Consider the following 20,290-nt stretch of genomic DNA (forward strand, 5'->3'; position numbering starts at 1 on the left):
CGTGAGGAGAAACCAATGTTCTTAAAGTTGTAGTGCAGGCCTGTGTGTGTGTCAGCTGTTTCTTCTGTTCTGGTCAGCTGAGTACATTGCAAAGCTTCAAACGCAACATGTATAATTGGAGAGGCATCCTTCATTTGAAGTTAATTAGCAAGCCTGCTTTCCCAGTGTGCTGTCACAGACTCAAAAGGAAACAAATCTTTCTTTTTTTTTTTTTTTTAATACAAAGACTTCACATTCCATCCCTCGTCAAAGTCTTAAATCCTGTCCTTTCTTATAGACTGTAAGAGCAGAATGGAATGGAAATTCTAATTAGAGACATCTTGCTATACACCTGCTCTCCTGACCTGTTTCTACCTGTAGTCTCAATGGGAGTCTTGGCTACAGTTAACACTGACTCAGACCAAGTCTTTGCTTTAACTCATTTTACAATTAACTGCTCTAGGTCGTACACATATACAGTACATAATACAATATTATAGTCTTGAACCCATCAACAAAGTTCCTTGACAATATTATTTATAAGATGTTACTCGAGTAATACCACACCTACTATGAAACCTTCATAAGTGGGTACAAAACTGTACACCCTCTGTCTAGAGCCATGTCTCTCTCTTCAGTGCGAGTGGCATTATTTCATATTGAGTGCCTACTGTTTTTATTGTTTTAGTCTTTCTATTTCATATCATTGCATTACTTCAGTTTCACTGTAGAGACAAGTTTTTAATCCAACATGACATTAGCATAATTTTTTTCCTAAAGTAAAGCTGTAAATATCACACAATTTAGAAACTTAACAATGCACCCTTGAAGAAAATGCGTGGGATGTTTATTTTAAGTGCTGTTTTTGATTATCAGTACAAATTACACTGTGTAAAATTTCCACCTGCATGCATAAGGCTTTCGCTTAGTTATATTCTTTAACGATCAGATTGAACAGTTCATCGCTGGAGCAGCAGAAGGCTAATAAACAATTCACAGCCCTGTAACGAAAGGTGTAACTTGCATCCTCCCTTGCACACTTATTCCTTGAACTGAAGATTAATGTACCACAACGGTATCTGATGCTGTTCACCTTCTCCTCCAGTCCAAGGTGTTCTTCTGCAGTAATGTCTCTTAACAGTACCCCCGTCACTTCAACAAGTTGTCCTATTTGATTTGTAAACACCTCTGTGTGAGACGTGCCTGGTGAAGCAGAGCTGTGGTGTGCAGACCTGCACGTGTGGCCCCATTCTGCTGCGAATGAAGCCTCTTCCACTGACAACAAATCAGCCCAATCTAATCCGGCCGACTGTCTGTGGAAACCACTGTGTCAATTAGAAAGCAGGCCTTGCCGTTTTATTAGCGAAATGTGGCAGGAAAAAGAAAGAGCCTGCTTTCCAATTTACTGTCGTCATTTTCAAACGGTAATTTAATCTCCTCTGAGCAGTTTTCACATCCGCTGTCGTTCCCTTTTTTCAAGACAGTTTTATTTTGGGGCAGTATAAAAGGAGTTTGTTACTGTCTTTTTTTTTTAAAGCTGTTGTAATTACCAAATATCGTGTTTGGAAACCCTTCCATTAAATGCAGTCAGCTATGTTGTACAGTAAGTCGCATGGAAGCAGGTAAAGCAGTCTTTATCTAAACTGAACTGACTCACTTTTTTTTTTTCTGGTTCTTTTAGTCAGTGCTCTCTTATTTTCACCCCTTCCTTCCGTTCCTCTTAAGTCATTCAAGCATTTTATTCGCTTCGAGTGGGCTGTGAAGGCACACAGAACAACAGACCTATCCTTTTTGTTGGTTTTCGTCTATTGGAGTCACTTTCCTGTCAAACTCCTCATCCGGGGATACTGTACCATCTAACCATCTATGTGTCCTTACTGTTTCAAGCTAACGAAAACCCAGCATTACAGGTCATTTAGACCACTAGCTTATACCAAAAGAAACTGAACATTGCTTAAAAAGTGTATTCTACAGTATGGCAGGTGGCCAGAAGAGGTTGCTGAAAGTTAGCTGATGTCTCGTGGGCTTTGTAGAATACATTTTGGGCTACGTAACTTTGAGCATAGATTTTGAGGGCTGCTGTTACTTTTAAAGAGCAGAACCCAACCATTAAAAAAGAAAGGAGTAATAATATGTAAGAACATATTAAGTTGCTTGCTTGCTTTCTTTCTTGAAGTTTATGGAGTTAGGCACACACTGTTTTAATTAGGCAACAGAATACACAAGGGGATGTTAATTGGACCGCAGAGCAAGGCTGCTGTTACCCACTGATACGTTGTTATGGTTGGTGATTGATTGTGACCCAGGCAGACGATGATCAAATTAGTCTTGTCATATTTCCGAGATGATGAAAAAATTACAAAAAACATGACAGATCTGATGATGCTGCAGAGACTGACTGTCAAAACTCTCCTTTCTGAATGTATGAAAAGGCACTCTTCATGGGGGTGGAATCTCTCAAAACCGCTTCTGTCTAGAGAATCATTTAGTCAATTGACATGAAATTATGTTGCAATTTTTTTTAGGGTTTGGAAGTATCACAATCAGTGGATATACTGAGGAACCTGCCCACCTGGCCTTGTGTCACACATTGTAACAGGAATAGGATGAAAGTTATCTAATCATGACACTGAGCTTTGTGTCAGCCATGGTGGGGGGATGTACAGTGTGCTACCAGCTTACTTGTCTAGCAGTAAATGTTCCCTTCCCAAGTTCAGCTGCTGATCTTGTTTTCCCCTGTAAGGGAGGAGAGGAAGGACCCACTGTCAGCGCTGGCCCGGGAGTATGGGGGCTCCAAGAGGAACGCTCTGCTCAAGTGGTGCCAGAAGAAAACCGAAGGATACCAGGTAGGAGGCTGGCTAATGAACCCTTCTTTCCACCCACCATGGATAAAAAATAAATAAAACACAGATAACATTCATTGCAAATGTGCATTGTTCCAAACACGCTTCCTGGTCTGAACCATTGGCAATTAAATTAAAGATACCCTGATTCGCTGTACAAGTAGTATAGTTTGTTGTTTTGTCCGAGAGAATGTTTTGAAAGGTATCATTTTCGTTGTGACTGTTCTGTGTCTTTCCTTGCCTACAGCAATGTTTTTACACTTGCCCTTATAATATTGATGTAGTGATTTCTTAATCAGCTATCTATTATATCCAGTATGAATCTAGCAAAGCCTAAATAGTCTAGTCTGTCTGCTGTATAATCTTGGTTCTGGCTACAGTTAGCAGGTGCAGGCGAGTGCCATAAGAGCTTCCTCTCGCAGCTCAGCAAGCCGGCACACTTCAGTACTGAACTGACCCCATGCCATTTCTGTCCTACAGGCGTGTTCTGAGGTGGTTTGGGTAGCTACACTAATTTGTAACAAAGTCTCTTAATTCTAATGAAGTTCACAGAGAATGAACACTTTGGGCAAACCCTGTTAGGGAAGTGTATGCATCTCCATGCTGGATTTGGAAAGCTGAGTTCCATTCTATTATATTCCATTCTATTATATTTACTAAGCCGGAACTCACCCTGTCGCTCTACAGTGGTGAAAGGTGGTGACTGTTCTGATAGGTGCCGCTCTGTACTGTTTTGCCTTTAGAGGGCAGGCTAGCATGCTAGCTCAATCCCCTAACTCGGAGCTAACGGAGATGTCCTAATGAAAGCTAGCACTGATTAACAGGCTGCAGTGGAATCACCTACCTTTCAACAGTGGCAAAGCTTGTACTTCAGAGAGCTTTTTAAATTGAATCCTATCAGTCGTATTTTCCGGGAAGCAGACATAAAGCTGTTCCTTATGCCTAAGTGACATGACCTACGGAGCGAGAAACAAAACTTTTAATGAAACGTTTCGTCAAAAAGACACTTTCTGTCACTAAAATGCCGAGTACAGAACATCTTTTTTTAAATAAATCCGTACAAGTCTGCTGTCTACTCAATCAATTTCAATCTGTTGGACGCTGTGTAGTTCAGTATATTCACCATGGTGACTATTGACTATAATATGGTTACCAGGAAAAAGGGCCACATTTCAGAAACAATAAAATAAACAGAAATTATTTAACAAACCAAGCAAGTGACTCTTCCCCTCCCTTTTTTAAATTACTGTGTTACTGCTATGAGCTAATAGGGTACAGCATTTCATCCATTTATTACTGCCCTATTGAGCTTGTCCTAAAATAAACTAATTTAGACTTGGTTTTCATGCCTGGTGTTCTGTAAATCATTTTTGATTGAGTCCTTAATCAGTATATTTCTAATAGATTTTATTCTCTGTGAAAGGATTGTGCAGGTGCAATGCTAAGTAGCCCTCTAGTCCCATGTTGGTCCACATCCATACAGTAACTTCAAACACTCACAAAGATTGTGTGAATCTAGCCCGTTGTCTTTTTTGTATTTCTTCAGCTCTGTAGTACCATACAGTAGAAACTGCTACGTTCTTGAACAGCACTTGTTGACGAATAATTAGTGGTGCAATAAACGATAATCGATGCATTGACGTTTTATTTTTCAAAATAAAGAACTTTTTTTTTTTTTATTTAACAGAAGATTCAGTAACTACAAACACTGTTGCACATAATAGTTAAACAAAAAGGCACAACTATATTCAAATTAGAACACTTCCGATTATAAAAAAGAAATACAAAAGACTTTGAATTAACAACTGAAAAGAATATGCGTGCGTCTACATCAGATATCTCTTTCACATTGTAATAATAAAAAATACTGTATTTTAACAGAAGTCATTTCTATCTGAACTATGGTTGTTCGTTACTGTGAACATTTTATGTCCAAAGCAAAGCGAAACATTTTAATGAATCATATAAATCCTGACTAATTTTAACTACTGTACTAAATTGATCTTCTTTTTGTATAATATTGCCATATAATAAAAACACAACATGCTTTGAAAAAAAATAAGATAATCAGTGGATTTAATATTGGTATTCTTTTGAAATGAGTGCGCACAACCTAAAAGGTGTATGTGTTCTTGTCGGTTTTTTGGTGTAAAAAAAAAAAAAATAAAAATAAAAAATGCAGGCCTAAAGTGTGTATCCTAGCAACGGGTTGACATTTGTTTGTCTACCGTCCTAGCACTAAAAGAAGGTTTTAATGCAAACTGGCAACAGGAGACTTCAAACTGGGTTGTAATTTGATGTATCGATTCACTAATATGTAATCGAACCTTGTGGAATTTTAAAGACAGATGATCAATAATCAGTACATCGATTTTAATTGTTGCACCACTACAAATATGAAAATGACTTCTGTTCTTTGTTGTGCATCAGGTATTCTAGAACTGGATCAGTTCTCTGTTTAATTTCCAAGTCATTTGGTATACACTCCGGAGACCCAGGGCAAAACTGAAGACTCGTAATTGTACATCTGACTCTCAAAGTCTTACTAGCCTTTGTTATAAAAAGCTAGTTCGCAAATAATGGCTCATTTGAATATCCTCATCACTGATTTGTTGTAATATGCTAATCTTCCTTGTTTTCAGCGTGTAACTCTTATCAGGAACTGTACGCTAGGTTCTGCACGTAAACAATTTGTAACAAAGGAAGCCTAAGGGATTTTTACACCTGTTCAGCAGATGGAAGGTTAATAATAGCTACCACTCCATTTAACCCATTAAGTGTCATTGTCCTCTTTTGAGGACAGGCTTCTATTTAATTTTTTGGAGCGTTTTTAACTGGCATGTACCTGTTTTTCTAACTATATTGTTATGATAAAGTTACGTCTACATGTAGTGGTTTAATTCTGCAAATACAGCCCTTCAGATGCTTTTATGAGGTGGCTTAGTCCTTGTTTTGACAAGTAGTTCCTGCTCCAGCTCTCTTGCCTCTGGTGTGTTTATTTGGATGTTTACTCTGGGGAAACTGTTTGAGAATGGATGTCGATTTCCCATGGGTGTCTGTCCCTATACTGGCTGGGAAAGACAGCCTTTGTTGGGTTGAGTTGAGTTTTGCAAATGCAACACATCTTCTAGCATTCCTTGCCCCTAGTGTATAGTCTGTGAATGTAATGCCTTCTCAATGGATTCTGGCCTTCTTGTGCAGTCACTACAGGGGTCCATTTCCAAAGTATGGTACTACAAAGAGTAATTACACACCATTTCTGTAAGGAGACACTGAGGTTACAAAATAAAAGGAGAAAACTCTGTCCTTGGGAGAAGAAAGTTGGGTCCCTTCTTGCTGCCATATCACCGACCAAAGAAATGTTGAAAGTCAAAGGCTGGCAAGAAAGCAAGCATCCCTTTCGTGGTGTTTTAAAGTACTCATCTTTTCTAACAATAGTGAGTAATTTGTGCAAATTATGATGCACTTTGGTTTAAAATTCCTGGTATTCTCTGCCCAGCTTTCATTGTTAATACAATCCATTATAAGCTCAATAACCATGATGTTGCATGAAGCACATGCTTTTTGCCATGATAAGAGTCCACTGAAGTAGGTGGATTTCCTGGGCTTGCAGCTGTAAATTATCCTGCATACAGTATTCAGCGAGACATTACCTGCTTCCATTCCAGCTTTGATTTTCTGTATAGCTGCCAGAGTTTGTCAGCAGGAGCTTGTTTGTTTTTTATTCTACAGATGATGGATGTTTGAATGATCTGTTTTGTGCATCGACCCCAAGGCTTTGAATCCCAGTTGGGTGCCTGGCGGGATCTTTGCAAAGGTGTGCATTCGGGCCACAAAGAAATGCAAGCAACTGAAAATGTAGTCATAAAATGGAGGTAAATCTTAAGAGATGTAGCCAGTAGAGTAGTGCGTGGTTATCACGTGGTCATCCTCTTTTATCTTATTAAATAATTGCCTACTTGTGTGCAATTCATTGTGCACATTCATCTCCATGCAGTTTTACAGCTCGCTCAACACCTGCGTTCAGGGTTTGGGTTACTGTGTGAATCTGTTACACACTTTCGATGTCATTGTCCTCTGCAATCATCCTCTTCCCTCTATTTGTCTCCAGTCCCTTTCCTCCCACCTACTGGATGAGGTCATTAGTTACTCAACCATGATTAAAATGCCTTGTGCACCACGTTTCCTTATTTTAGGAAACTCATGTTGAAATTTTATTTATAACAAACGTTTGAAAAAGACATCAACAGCTTTGTGTGATGAACTGTTTTTAGCTTGTCCCGTGATTTGCTTGAGCGAGTTCCTGTGATATATTGTAGGAAATACAGCAATTTTTTTTTTTTTTTTGCTTCCAAAAGCTGCTGAGAAATGGTTCCCAGAAACGTAACATGACTACTTTACCAGCTCTTATACAGTAAGCAGTCCTGCTTGTGAACACTAAAGAAAGTAGAAGAAAGCTCAACAGCTGCTCTGCATCCCAGTCAGTCAGAGAGAAGTAGAAGCAGTCCCATTGCACATGTTACACTGGGCAAAAAAAAAAACCACCACCAGGGTGATGGTTTTATTAAATGAACCCAGGAGTTGAGGCCTCATGCCCCTGAAGAATGCTGCCTGTCATTACAGCAGAATCTAAGAAGTGACGCACAGTCTGCAAGCCAGCGTTTATTAAGGAAGTCGGGCTCTGTTTGAAAAAACAGTGGGGATTGAAGCAGCCAAGCTGGGATACTGAATGATGAATGCCTATTCTTACATATTCTACAGCCCCTAGTTGCTCTTTATAATACTGCATGCAGAGGAGTCTACTCCAGTAAATGTTTCATTACGAAGTAGCAAGAGAGATTGAAGTTCAGAGTTTGCTTATAAACCATGAGGATTGATGTTCTGAGGACAGAACAAGTCAGAGGCGTTTGATGATTGAGTAAATCAAGAAATGCAAGGCTATAAACAGAATGGACCTTGCGGAAAGCATTTAGGTTGTTTTTAAAGAAAAAAGCCATAAAGTGCGAGAATGGAGTACTGCAGGTTTTTTTGACACAAGTAATGGTTGTAAAAGCGATGTAGGTTGGCACTGAAGAAAGATTTGTGCCTCAATAGCTCAGTGTTTGAAGTGCATTACAGAAAGCGCAAGAAATTCACTCTCCGAGTGGGGAAGGGTTAAAAAAAAAAAAAAAAAAAAGAAAAACAACACAACGTTTGAGTTACGAGATTTCCCTGACTCTCTTCTTAACTAAAATTTTTTTTTTAACCAGATAGCCACCATAAACAGTAGTGTTGAAATTAATGCATACCCCAAGATTTTGTCATTTTATATCCTTTTATATACCTACCTGCATGAAAATGATGTGAGAATTTCAATTTTCAGTTAGTAATCGGGGACATCTAAACAATAGGCACTCGTGTGAAAATTTTAGACAACTTTGGGCTTTAAACAACTTCTAAAAAGTCTTATGCATTTTACCATTTGTGGCTGTGTTCCTTTTCTCTTAGCATTTTAAATGAATTGCATGTGTGGCCTATTTGCCATCAGTTAATTTTAGACAATCACTAATTTGCCTATTTTAACAATATTCCACAGTTTTCAGTTAGTGGTTTGATTTCATATGCACAAATCAGAATGACAGAAGCAGTGAGGTGGTGTAATAATGTTCCACGCTACTGTAGAGCACTGTCTGCTGCACTGAAAGTTTATTTTCTGATGATCAAAACACAAGTAAATAATACCATACTATAGGTTGCTACTTTCCAGCTTTCGTCTGTTCCAACTTCCCATGAGTCAAAGTCAATCACCACTTCCCAGTTGAACTGTCTAGTAAGCTCACAGTGCAGTTGAAGCTGTAAATACAGTCTGTCTCCTAAAAACACAAAGCAATCCCGGTGCAAGGAAGAGATGATGAGATGTCAGGTGGTTTCTGTCTGGTCTGAAATTCATCCGTTGAGTTTGGCTGGACTGCATAAATCTGTCAGGGCTGGAGGACAGGCCCAAATCGGAAGGAAAGCTGATCAAGAAAAAAAAAAAAAAAAAAAAAAAAGCTGCAGCCTAATTTTTCATTATTAAAATCCTACTGATTTGTTTTAGACAGACAGACAGACAGATAGCTATATATCCCTCAAATGCATGTAGGCTACCCTACATAGAAACAAGAAAAAAAAAAAGATAATGCATCAGCGCTCTGCACTGCCTAGCCCCCTGACCAACCCACCATTTTTTATTAATTTTTTGCCAATAAAGGAGAATCGGGCACAGTGGAGACGGACAAACTAGTTTCTGACATGATGACTGTACACAAGCTTGTTGTTTTATTCAAACTCGGATGGTTTTTTCACCTTCTACCGTATGCATCCACTTGCAAGCAAATTATATATTAACCACAATATGCTCCTGCTCTGTTCTTTATTCACTGGCTTGCTGATGCCAGTTTCCTGTTTTTACAATCCCACTGGAGGTGAATGCTGAGTGATGGTCTGCTCAGTGGCTGCTGTCTATTGTGTGTGTGTGTGTGTTGTCCTTTATGGCATTTACAAGTTTAATTGTAAGCTACTTTATTTGCACTTCAGTCATTTTCAATAGGACATGTTAATACCTAAGGTTAAACTCTGTAAGGAATGTAAAAAAAGAAATAATGCAAAGCCCTTGCTTCTGAATCACTGCATGAGCAAGCAAGTATACTAACTTGCACTGCTTGTGCATATCTCTTCATTAGAAAGAGTGTGTTAGGGATCAGGTGTTTGTAAAATATTCATCTGGTAAAATGCAGCTTTCTAAGTTTATTTTCAGGCTATGCCTGATAGACAGCACAGTTGGATTACACTTGGATTACACTTTCTTTCTCACCTGTACTACTTCCTTTGTGACGGTGTCTCCTGAGACAGTCCTGTGTGTCATTTGGGAATTCCTGATGACCAATCAATAGAATTAATCAATAGAAAAATCAATGTTAATTTAATTATACTTTTTTTTTTTTCTAACTCACTATTTCTCTATGCATGTGTTGCTATGAAAAAAGACCCTTGTCAGCATTGTGAAGAAGCTGCTTCTTGGGGTAATGATTGCATACTTCATATACGTGTTTTCTATTGATCCTAAATGCTGGTTTGGTACAGGAGAACCAAAATAAATGATCTGTAGTTTGTTGTCGAAGCTATTTCTGTTTTGGGTTACTGACTGGTCAACCTTGAAAGATGGATTTGTAATGATTTTTATTGATGGGGGAAAAAAAAAAAAAACACCTTTATGGGTTAATAAGTAAAGCTTGTGTATTTTGTGAGGTTAGCTTCAGCAAGACTGCCCTTTGCTTTGAGAGAACAAAGCAAGACTGTGTTTGTTTTTCTGTTAACAATTATGTGTTTTTAATGCAAAGCGTAAGGGCCTGCAATGGTTGCGGGACTCATTCTGTGCAGCGCTTTGAAAATGAACAAGGTGTGGAGGGTACAAATTCCAGCAAAAGGTACAGACTAGACATTTCTACTTCATTTGAACAAGAACATGAAAGATTTGGGGTTATAATAATTAGGTTTTAGCCTGTATGATCGTTGCAAGACAATTAGCTAAGCTAGAAGCTTATAAGTTGCCAACATGTTCATTTGCTACTGTAAGGTGTGTTTTTTTTTTTTTTTTTGTTTTTTTTTCCAGTCCAAGAGAGCTGTCTCGACCTGCAGTGAACCATTTAGTTGTGAATAAACTACCTGCCTAAATAAAAAATGAGAAAGCTACCGGGTTACGTTTGGGACTTGATAAACATCAGGACATCCGGGTATTCCTAAATTCACAGGACACCCACTACGTAGTGATTTAACCCATATTGATGGGTTTGAACATGCACAAAGTTTACACTCTTAAAAAAAAAAAAAAAAAAAAAAAAAAAAAAAAAATCACAAGAACTTGCATAAATTGGTTATAGCCGAGAAACAGAGGGAGGGGAGGGGGTCTTTATTCCAAAGTCACTTTTAAGATGTAGAATCCCGTACATGTTTTTTAAAAAAATAGTTTGTGTATGTTTGAGAAGATTGTTGCCTTAGTCATATTGAGTGTGAGCTGTATATAACAAATGCACCACGTGCTGGAAAATGCAATTTATAACCCCCTGCTGTAGCAACAGCGTGAGGGTTTGACTCGCTGATGTAGATACAGGCCTTTCTCGGTCAGAGGGAAATGTGTGTGGCTATTGGTTTCTGAGACTTGTGTGCTAGATCGTTTTCCTAATACTGTATCTGCAAAGCTCCCCTTCCTCTAATATTAATCAGCCAGCAAGCTGGTGCAGGTCTTCTTAATTGTTTCCTACCATCTTATTTCATTTCCTTTCTGTTGTACTGGCTGATGGATGTATAATTTCCCCTTGAACTTTTCCCTTACCCAACCCCTTCCACACTGAACTGCATGGAGCAGTCGAAAAAGCATGCAATCCTTTAACATGGTACCCAGGAGTACCCCGTGCAAATCTGCTATCCTGACTGAAATATATATAATTTTTTTTTTTTTTTTGGCACAGGCTCCAAATACGTACAGCAAAACCATTAAAAAAATGTGTTGAAGAGGTATGCTGTTAGAAGTACTTTAAGCTTCCAAATGCTTATTACACATCTAGAATTTGTATTAAAAATAAAAAATTCAATTCTTCACTTGCCGAAAACGTTTTAAAAAACGTAAATAACTTGATGAACCAATAAGTTGTCTATCCCACTGCAGTCGCTTGACTGCTAGTAAAAGAAGGCTTGCATTCTGTGTCGCTGACAGTTCACTCCACAAATATAAAAAAAAGAAATACAGTAATCAGTTTACACTGAATTTTATAATAAACTTGTTGCATTCATTTTAGTAGAGCTATGACTAAGACAATACATGTTATTACTGTAGCTTTTAGGCAGAATTATAAATAAAAATGATACTTCACTGACAGTGAATATTGCAGCCTTAATACAAGTTATGGTGCTAACCCTGTGAATCTTAACTTTTCTTCTCCTTGCAGTGTTTTTCTATATATATATATATTTGTGTCTGAGTTGTTTGTTTTAGCTGTGATAATCCACCTGCATACAAAGCTGTCCTTGTTTTTACTGGGTATGCGGGAGCCGTGGAGAATATTCTCATGATGTAATATGAACGAGAGAGACTGTGTGGTTTCTTGAAAACAGCCTTTTAATGTCTCTGTGTCTTTCTCTGTCTGTCTCTCACTCTCTCAATGCTGTGTGAACTTGTCTGTGACAAAAGGGCATTGCTACTACGTGTGGAACTGATGTATCACGATTGTCTTTCCTTGTTTAACTCGTGTGTGTGTGTGTGTGTGTTTTGAAAGGCCAGCAACAATATGGCATTAATTTACTATTGGAGGAATACTGTCCTTTCCCTTTCTCAGAAGCAGCTTTTTTGTTTGACCCTGTTAGCCACTGGAGACCAGGGCTTTGGAAGTGTTTGTGTGGAAGGGGTTGTGGCTGGAGTTTTTAATTAATGAATGTGAGCTGAAGTTAAACTAGGGCCCTTTTAAAATTAACTGGATAGAATCCAGCTTTGGCTGCATCCTCCGTTTCCTGACTCCAATTGAGGGTCGTGCTATTCTTCTTCCCCATCTGAGGTTATTCCCACATAGGGCCAGACAAAGCTGCTTCCGATACGAGCACAACCCTCCTGAATATCAAGCAGCCCTCACACTGGCTTGTGAGTCCAGGCACGTAGATTTAAAGCATTTATAGAGGTGCAACCTGGGTCAAGGCGGAGGTATTGTACACTGTTTTTTTTTTTTTTTTTTTTTTTATACTATACAAGTACATGCAAGTTTATTTTGCCCAGGGGCTGCCAGCTGATTTAGCTGAATATCTGTCACATTTTCTACATCCCCCTCCAGCCCAAACTGCAGTAACTGCACCATGATATCGGTCTGAGTTTTCAGCTTTGCATTGAATTGGGAGTGAGGACAGATTAGCTGTTTCACATTTAACATGATTGTCTGTTCAAAATCAAGCAACAGTAATGACATGAATCAGCAAGGTCACCTGCAGTTACCTTCCACACCAAGTTTTGTACAGATCCAAGGCTTGCATTAGTTACTTAAGCAGTAGACTCCTGATTAGAAGTTAAAACCCATGCCATTAGCAAAGTCACGTCTGTAAAGACAAGCTCTAAGGTAATAATTGTTTGGGTTTTATTGCCATTCGAAACTGCAAAACTTTGCTTCTAATTTTTTTTTTTTAAACATTTAAATGTAAACATTTAAAAATCTCAATTCCGGTTTTTTTTTTTTTTTTCTTTTTTTTTTTTTTTTTTTTTAAGTAGTACCTTACAGTGAAGCTTCCTGATTGGTGGATAAGAGTTATGAGGTTTCTGATGGGGTTTTAATGTGCTTTAGCAGATGAAGCACACTGAAGGTATTAAAAAAGAAATAGATAATATTTTTGTCAAGCTTTGGGGGAAAATTGTTTCAGCCTTTAAAATGAAGTTTGTCACCAACACCTTTAATGAATTCTTGCATACTTACCAATTAAGTGGAAGTCTCCAGAAATGATATTTGGGCAAAAGTAACTGTAAATAAGATGCCCTGTCAAACAGGGTTAGGTATATATTCATTTTCTCCTTTATCAGATTCTGTCTAGACGTTACTCAAGCTGAACGTGATCTTCAGATCATGCATCCTTTCTTGGTGCTCTCTCTGGAGTGAGTCTGACTGTGCAAGGAGGTCATTCATCCTGACTAGGCTGCTGTTCTAACCCATAGAGAGGGAGAGTGAGAGCAGAGGAGCACTGCTTCAGGAATTCATTACCCTCCGTGTACAGCTATAGTGCAGCGTCGGGCACTGACTTCTTCAGCTGTCTGAAGCTGCCAGAGTTGGAGTGTTGCCCTCAGCTCTCTTACTCACCTGCTGTCTCTATGTTTCATCCCAGACTACTTTTAAATAAAACACTACTTTTAAGTAAAACAAACGCCCCTATTGCTGGTTCAAATCAAGCCACAAAAAGCCATTGATTGTGTTATTCGATAAAAGATCCCCACTCTGTTTTGAAGCTGAGCTACAGTATTGCAGAACCAACAGCATCGGGGTCCGCTTCTGTGCAGGGTGCTCAGAAAGTCAAAGCCATGATGTGATAAGCAGCCTGTGTCTCGAATGCGCTGCGGGCTGGTCCATTTAAAAAAAAAAATAGTGAAGCAACTTTCCTGTGCTGTTGCCCCGGTGTGTTTTGTTTACTTCCATAAAGCTCGGTGTAGGAAATTGCTCTTCATTTTCTATATTTGGGTAATGATGTGTTGGGTTTTCTATTGTAGGTGCACTTACAAACTTACAAATCATTAGTATATTGTGTTGAAACAGTCAAGAGAATAGCTTGGTGGTAAAGTACTCGGTTTCCCCAGAAGAGGGCACTCTCAAATATGTAGGTTAAGGCTAGTGAATGTGCCCATGATATTATAATAATAAAAATAATAATAATCTTTATTTTTATATTGCTCCTTTCATAGTGGACAACCATCACAAAGCGCTTTACAAGATATGAGACTATGGTGTGTGAACTGTGCATCAGCTCCAGAGTCACTTAAAACAATGTCTCGCCCCAAAGACAGAGCACAAGGAGGTTAAGTGAGTTGCTTGGGGTCACACAATGAATCAGTGGTTGAGCTGGGATTTGAACCCGGTACCTCCTGGTTACAAGCCAGTTTCTTTAATCACTGGACCATGCAGCCTCCATATGGATATTAGGACTTTATTGTGTCTTGGAAAAGTGTTTCCCATTGTTTCAGAAGCCCCTACAGCTGATTTTAAATAATCGATGTGAACATTGACACACGTGCACTCTGAGACATGCCAGCCAACTGGAGCTGGCATGTCATTCTTAGCAGGACTGGGGTGTAAGGCCTAATACACCTTATTAAATGGAAGCAGTATAACTAATCAAATCTTGTCTGCAATAGAGATAGGAGGGATTTGGCAGCATGTCAGTTTATGGAACACTGACTGCTTAAAAAAGAAATTGTTATTAACAAACCAAAATATGAATTAATAAAAAAAAAGTCCCTTGAATTGCGCTGAACCTGACGTCTCTGTTTCCATTCCAGAACATCGACATCACAAACTTCAGCAGCAGCTGGAACGACGGTCTGGCGTTCTGCGCGGTCCTGCACACCTACCTGCCGGCCCACATCCCTTACCAGGAACTCAACAACCAAGACAAGGCAAGTACTGCAGTGCCTGCAGAAACACACTGTGCTCAAACTCCTGCTCTTGCAAGCTTGGCTGTAGAGATATTATTATGCCTTTGCGATGGGGATAGAGTTGACTCGCTCGCCCAGATGTGATGAGACTTGGTTAGGATATTGTTTACCAAGTTATTGAGAGTATGAGAGTCTGGGGGTAGAAGAAATTCCTGTCCATCCATCGTGATGGAAGTGTGCCAATTAAACTACTGATCCCGCTGTGAGAACTTGCTTAGGACATTTTTTTAGTTGATGTTGCCTAGACAAATATCTTGTTCTAGGAATTGTACATGGTGGTTTGTAGGTCATTGTGATCTCCTTTTCCATGGCACTGATGGCTGTAACTGTGTATGTACAGAAAGGGCAGAGGAAGTATGTTTTTTGTTAGTTGTGTTTTCAGTCTGACCCAACATTTAATGAACAAGCAGAAAGTTAACAAAACCATGCATTTTACTTGTTACATACAAGGCATGTCTCTGAACAAACTTACAGTTCCCTCTTAAACCAAGACAAAGAATCTCTGTCTCTCAGATGACTTGGTAAAGGCGCAGCTGATAGTAAGCAAAGGATTGCTTTTCCCAGGTTTGTCCATGTTCTTGGAGCCTTGGCTGTAACAAAAAGAGAAAGAGTTTTGAAATCCCTTTCTCATCACCACTGTAAGTCACCCAAGCAAATCACAGGCAAATGCATCTTAGTGTGGCACTATTATTATTATTACACTATGTAACACAATTTTTGTTCCTGGGTAGTAAGTGTTATTTCCTAATTGCTTATGCCTCAAAAGTATAGAAAATGGCTATTATTCCCCACAAACTTTGCTTTTGTGACCAGGACAGTGATATTTTGAAATTTACCTATTTCCAATGAGAAAACGGTCTTTTCGTTCACATAGTCAGAAAAAGACAACATATGAATCCAAATTAACATGTATTTATACTAACGTAATACAAAAATGACTACAAAAGATTTAGAAGTGAGTAGTTTTTCGAGATTTACGATTATACTGTAAATCACTTTCACGAATCAGCCCCCAAATGTAGTCTCCCATCATGTTCTCGTTATACTGTCCTTGGTAGCGGCGTTCAAAGTCTAGTATATCCTGGTGGAAGCGCTTGCCTTGCTCCTCAGAGTACGCTCCCATGTTCTCCTTGAATTTATCAAGATGAGCATCAAGGATATGGACTTTGAGGGACATCCTACAGCCCACTGTGCCGTAGTTCTTCACCAGAGTCTCAACCAGCTCCACATAGTTTTCGGCCTTGTGATTGCCCAGGAAGCCCCAAACCACTGCAACAAAGCTGTTCCAAGCCGCTTTCTCCTTACTAGTGAGCTTCTTGGGGAATTCATTGCACTCCAGGATCTTCTTTATCTGTGGTCCGACGAAGACACCGGCTTTGACCTTTGCCTCAGACAGCTTAGGGAAGAAGTCTTGAAGGTACTTGAAGGCTGCCGACTCCTTATCTAGAGCTCTGACAAATTGTTTCATAAGGCCCAATTTGATGTGCAGTGGTGGCATCAGCACCTTCCAGGGGTCCACCAGTGGCTCCCACTTGACGTTGTTCCTCCCCACAGAGAACTCGGTCCGCTGTGGCCAGTCCCGCCTGTGGTAGTGCGCAATTTTATGGGCAAAGATGGCAGGGAAACTTGGTAAAACCGCCTTGGAGACCCATCAGGAATGCCACCATTGCAGCCTCTTGATGCCATCTCAGAAAAATGCAGATATGTATCCACTTAGGCAGCTGGAACTAAACTGAACTGGTGGGCTTAAGGCCCCTGTATTTATACTACTATTTATATTACTGGAAAGTTCTAGAAAGTTCTAGAAGTTACTCCAAGTTTACTCAGCACTGAATCTATCTGGAATGTTCTGGAAAATAGGTGAATTTCAAAAAATCACTGTCCTGGTCACAAAAGCAAAGTTTGTGGGGAATAATAGCCATTTTCTATACTTTTGAGGCATAAGCAATTAGGAAATAACACTTACTACCCAGGAACCAAAAAAAACATTTGTTACACTGTGTTATTATTCTTATTAATAATAATCTTTATATCGTGCCTTTCATAGTCAACCATCATCACAAAGCGCTTTACAAGATACGAGACTAGGGTGTGTGAACTATGATTCAGCTGCAGAGTCACTTACAAGAACATCTCACTCGAAAGACCAAGCACAAGAAGGTTAAGTGACTTGTTCAGGGTCACACAATGAGTCAGTGGCTGAGATGGGATTTGAACCAAGGACCTGCTAGTTACAAGCCTGTTTCTTTAACCACTGGACCACACAGAATCCTCATTTGGGTATTTTTATTTTCTCTGCCTGGTTCTGGCAGAAATCCTTTTAAAAATGTGGGTTTGAAAAAACAACACATTTCACAAAATGTTAAGTGAGCAGATTTGATTCATGGGAGTTCATTGAACAAGCGTGGTAGAATTATGCAACAGTTTCCAGTATTTTAGCATTCTGTGGGAACTTGAAAACATATTGTGCTGTAAAATGTCTCTTGGTGAGATGCGGCTGTGTAACTCTGAGTGTGCTTATATAAATGTGGGTGGGATAAAGTCCTTTTGGCACAAACACTATCATTTGATGAGAGATACTTAAAAAAATAGTCTGAGACACTGATGGCATGTACAGTACCACATAGAAAGGAACCCTAATTGATTAAAGGGGGAGATTCTACAGGTCACCCCACACACAGGGCTGGTTAAATTAGCTGCATTTTGAGCACTGTTACTATGCAGTTAAACCAAGCGAGATCATGTTAACGTCTTTATTTACTGGTAATTAGTTGCAAAATACCCCCTCAAACACTGTGTACCAAATAAAGGAAGTTCTTTTTTTTATCTTTCAGAGAAGAAATTTCACACTTGCCTTTCAAGCAGCAGAGAGTGTTGGCATCAAATCCACGCTGGTAAGAAAAACACCAACTACTAATGCAGTGTATTTTATTGTGACTTTCACTTTGGAAGTTGTAACCATTGTACAGAGCAAATGTATCGACCAGAAAACCGCTGACTGTACTTTGTGTCTGTGTACACCTCACCGTTTGCTGGCACAGTACTTTTGCCGCCTTGCCACTTAGAAGGGTGCCTGTCTGGTTCCATTGCACACGTGGTTGAGTGATTGCATGCTTCTGGCTCAGTGTGTGTTCGGTTGACCAGTCAGTTTGTAAGTTTTCTGTTCAGAACTTGGAGGTTCTACTGTGTTTTGAAATGCCACGTATTTGACATGCAATGCACTTGCAGTTACCCACAGCAGCTGAAGCAGCACTTACTTAAGTGGGACATTTTGATGTGGTCATTTTTAAAGAGGAGCGTTCAGCTACTGCATCGGTTTCCTATCGAGTGACAGACTGGTAATTGGCAATAATCAGTGTATTGAGAACAGATTTTTTTTTTTCCCCCAAAAGCAAGAAACACTGCAGACTCTTCATGAAACCCTGTGAATACAACTTAAAACATGCATGTTCGATTCATTGTAAAATACACTTTTTTTTTTTTTTTTTTTTTTTTTTAAAGTATGCTTTTAGTCAGAACATTGCTCTGACCTGCTGCCTTTTCAGTTGGTGTTATAAAAGGCTGCTTTTTAAATTTATATTTTCTCTTAGGATCATCAGTTGGTTTAACAGCACAATAAGATATCCGCATTTGACTCTGATAACTTGTTATTTGCTTTGCTTTTTATTCAGTTTTGATATTTATATTCCGAACAAGAGCTTCTTCACGGTGTGAGGGCGAGGAAAATAAATTATGGGATTCCATCCTAAATGAAGTTTTACATGTGTTACGTTTTGAGGTGTACAACAACAACATTTAATTGAAGTAAAGTGTGACAGCTATAACTTCAGTTGTCATATATATCGGAGAAATCCAGGGTGTCAAATAATGCGTTTAGGAGGGAAGTATTGTTAATATATTCAGAAAGGACACAAGGCTGTTGAGTGTTCCTGCATGAGGAGGGTATTAAACAGTGGTGTTGAAAGATGTATTGCTTTTACAACTGCTCTTCCTGCATATGGAACCATAAGTCAGCCTGATGCTAAATGGAATAGATGGCCAGGGATTACGCTGTTGTTTACAGTGGTTCCACTGCGCTCTGTAGAAGGTGAAGTGTAGCATTTAGAGCAGGGCTTCCCCAGTCTGGTCCTGGGGACCACATGTGTAGCTTTTCTGAGCTTTCAGTTACTTAACTAACACCCTTAGTTGAAATAGAAGTAAAAACTAAAAGGTCTGTTGATTTATTAATTGACCACAAGATCTTTATCTATTTCAGAACTGCCTGCAAATAACGAAGCGATACTTCCTCAACGGCTTTGATGAAGTGCAGAGTACTGTTTATTTAATGTTAAAACTTCATTTATTTTTTTTTTTTTTAACCCTATGCACCTCTTTTTAAAATGATTCCAGTAAAGGTAAATGCGCCCTGTATACAAACCTAGATTTTACTGGGAAGTGTTTATAGCAGCAATTGTAAACCTGTTTTGAGAGTTGGTCGCACATTTTGTTTTTCAGTTATAACTGTTGTCCAAATACTTCAGTTGAGGTTATTTTGTTACAGGTGTCTTCTCATGTTAGGAAAACAGCAAACTGACAAGAATGACACCACAAGCACGAACAATATTTCAGTCCTTTGTTCATCCAATGAAACTGGGTCATCTGTACACATGTCTCCAAATGACCTGGTCTTTTCTAATTGAATTTCTCTTCATTCGATTACAGGACATCAACGAAATGGTCCGCACCGAGCGACCAGACTGGCAGAGTGTCATGACGTACCTCACGGCTCTTTACAAGTACTTTGAGACATGATGTCCCCCTGTCTCGACTCCAATAGAGGACTGTCTCTGAGAGCGACCAACCACTAAATCACCTGCTGCAAACAGACACCCAGCAACATGCAGGGATACCCAGCTTAACAGCATTAAAGCTAACTGACACCACAACCAGTAACACCTCTTGATATAAGCTGACTGCTTTGGGAATCCCATCCACCAGCACTGACCAGCTGCACATGGGAGGCACACAGTACTGAATATTGTCTAATATATTCATTCAACTGGTTAATGGAGAACTGCAGGGACATTATCGCAGTTTTAAGTTTTAGTGAAGGAAACCAAAACACCCTCTGATTTCTTTTATTGCAGGTAAAAGGCTTTCCAGGGATCAAAGAAATAAGGTTTTACATTAATACTACAATCTGCCTGGCTGCACCATGTAGAGAAGCTAATCATGCATTGAATACAGACTGGTACTGAGCTGTGCAACAGCACGTTACAAGGGGGGGTGGGGTGGGGTG

General features: G+C 39.3%; 1 protein-coding gene across 2 annotated transcripts in view; it reads left to right on the forward strand.

Moving 5' to 3' along the window:
* LOC121296950 (cytospin-A-like) overlaps window positions 1–20,269 on the forward strand; it is a 62,914-nt gene extending 42,645 nt beyond the window's left edge. For both annotated transcript variants that reach the window (XM_041222911.1, XM_041222910.1), the window contains exons 13-16: window positions 2,723–2,825; window positions 14,857–14,973; window positions 17,847–17,906; window positions 19,714–20,269. In XM_041222911.1, coding sequence (XP_041078845.1) covers window positions 2,723–2,825; window positions 14,857–14,973; window positions 17,847–17,906; window positions 19,714–19,803 — 370 coding nt within the window. In that variant the 3' untranslated portion in view covers window positions 19,804–20,269. The remainder of the gene's footprint in view (window positions 1–2,722; window positions 2,826–14,856; window positions 14,974–17,846; window positions 17,907–19,713) is intronic.
* The last annotated feature ends 21 nt before the right edge of the window (window positions 20,270–20,290 follow it).

The sequence above is a fragment of the Polyodon spathula genome, chromosome 22, assembly GCF_017654505.1.
Source record: "Polyodon spathula isolate WHYD16114869_AA chromosome 22, ASM1765450v1, whole genome shotgun sequence".
NCBI classification, from domain to species: Eukaryota; Metazoa; Chordata; class Actinopteri; order Acipenseriformes; family Polyodontidae; genus Polyodon; species Polyodon spathula.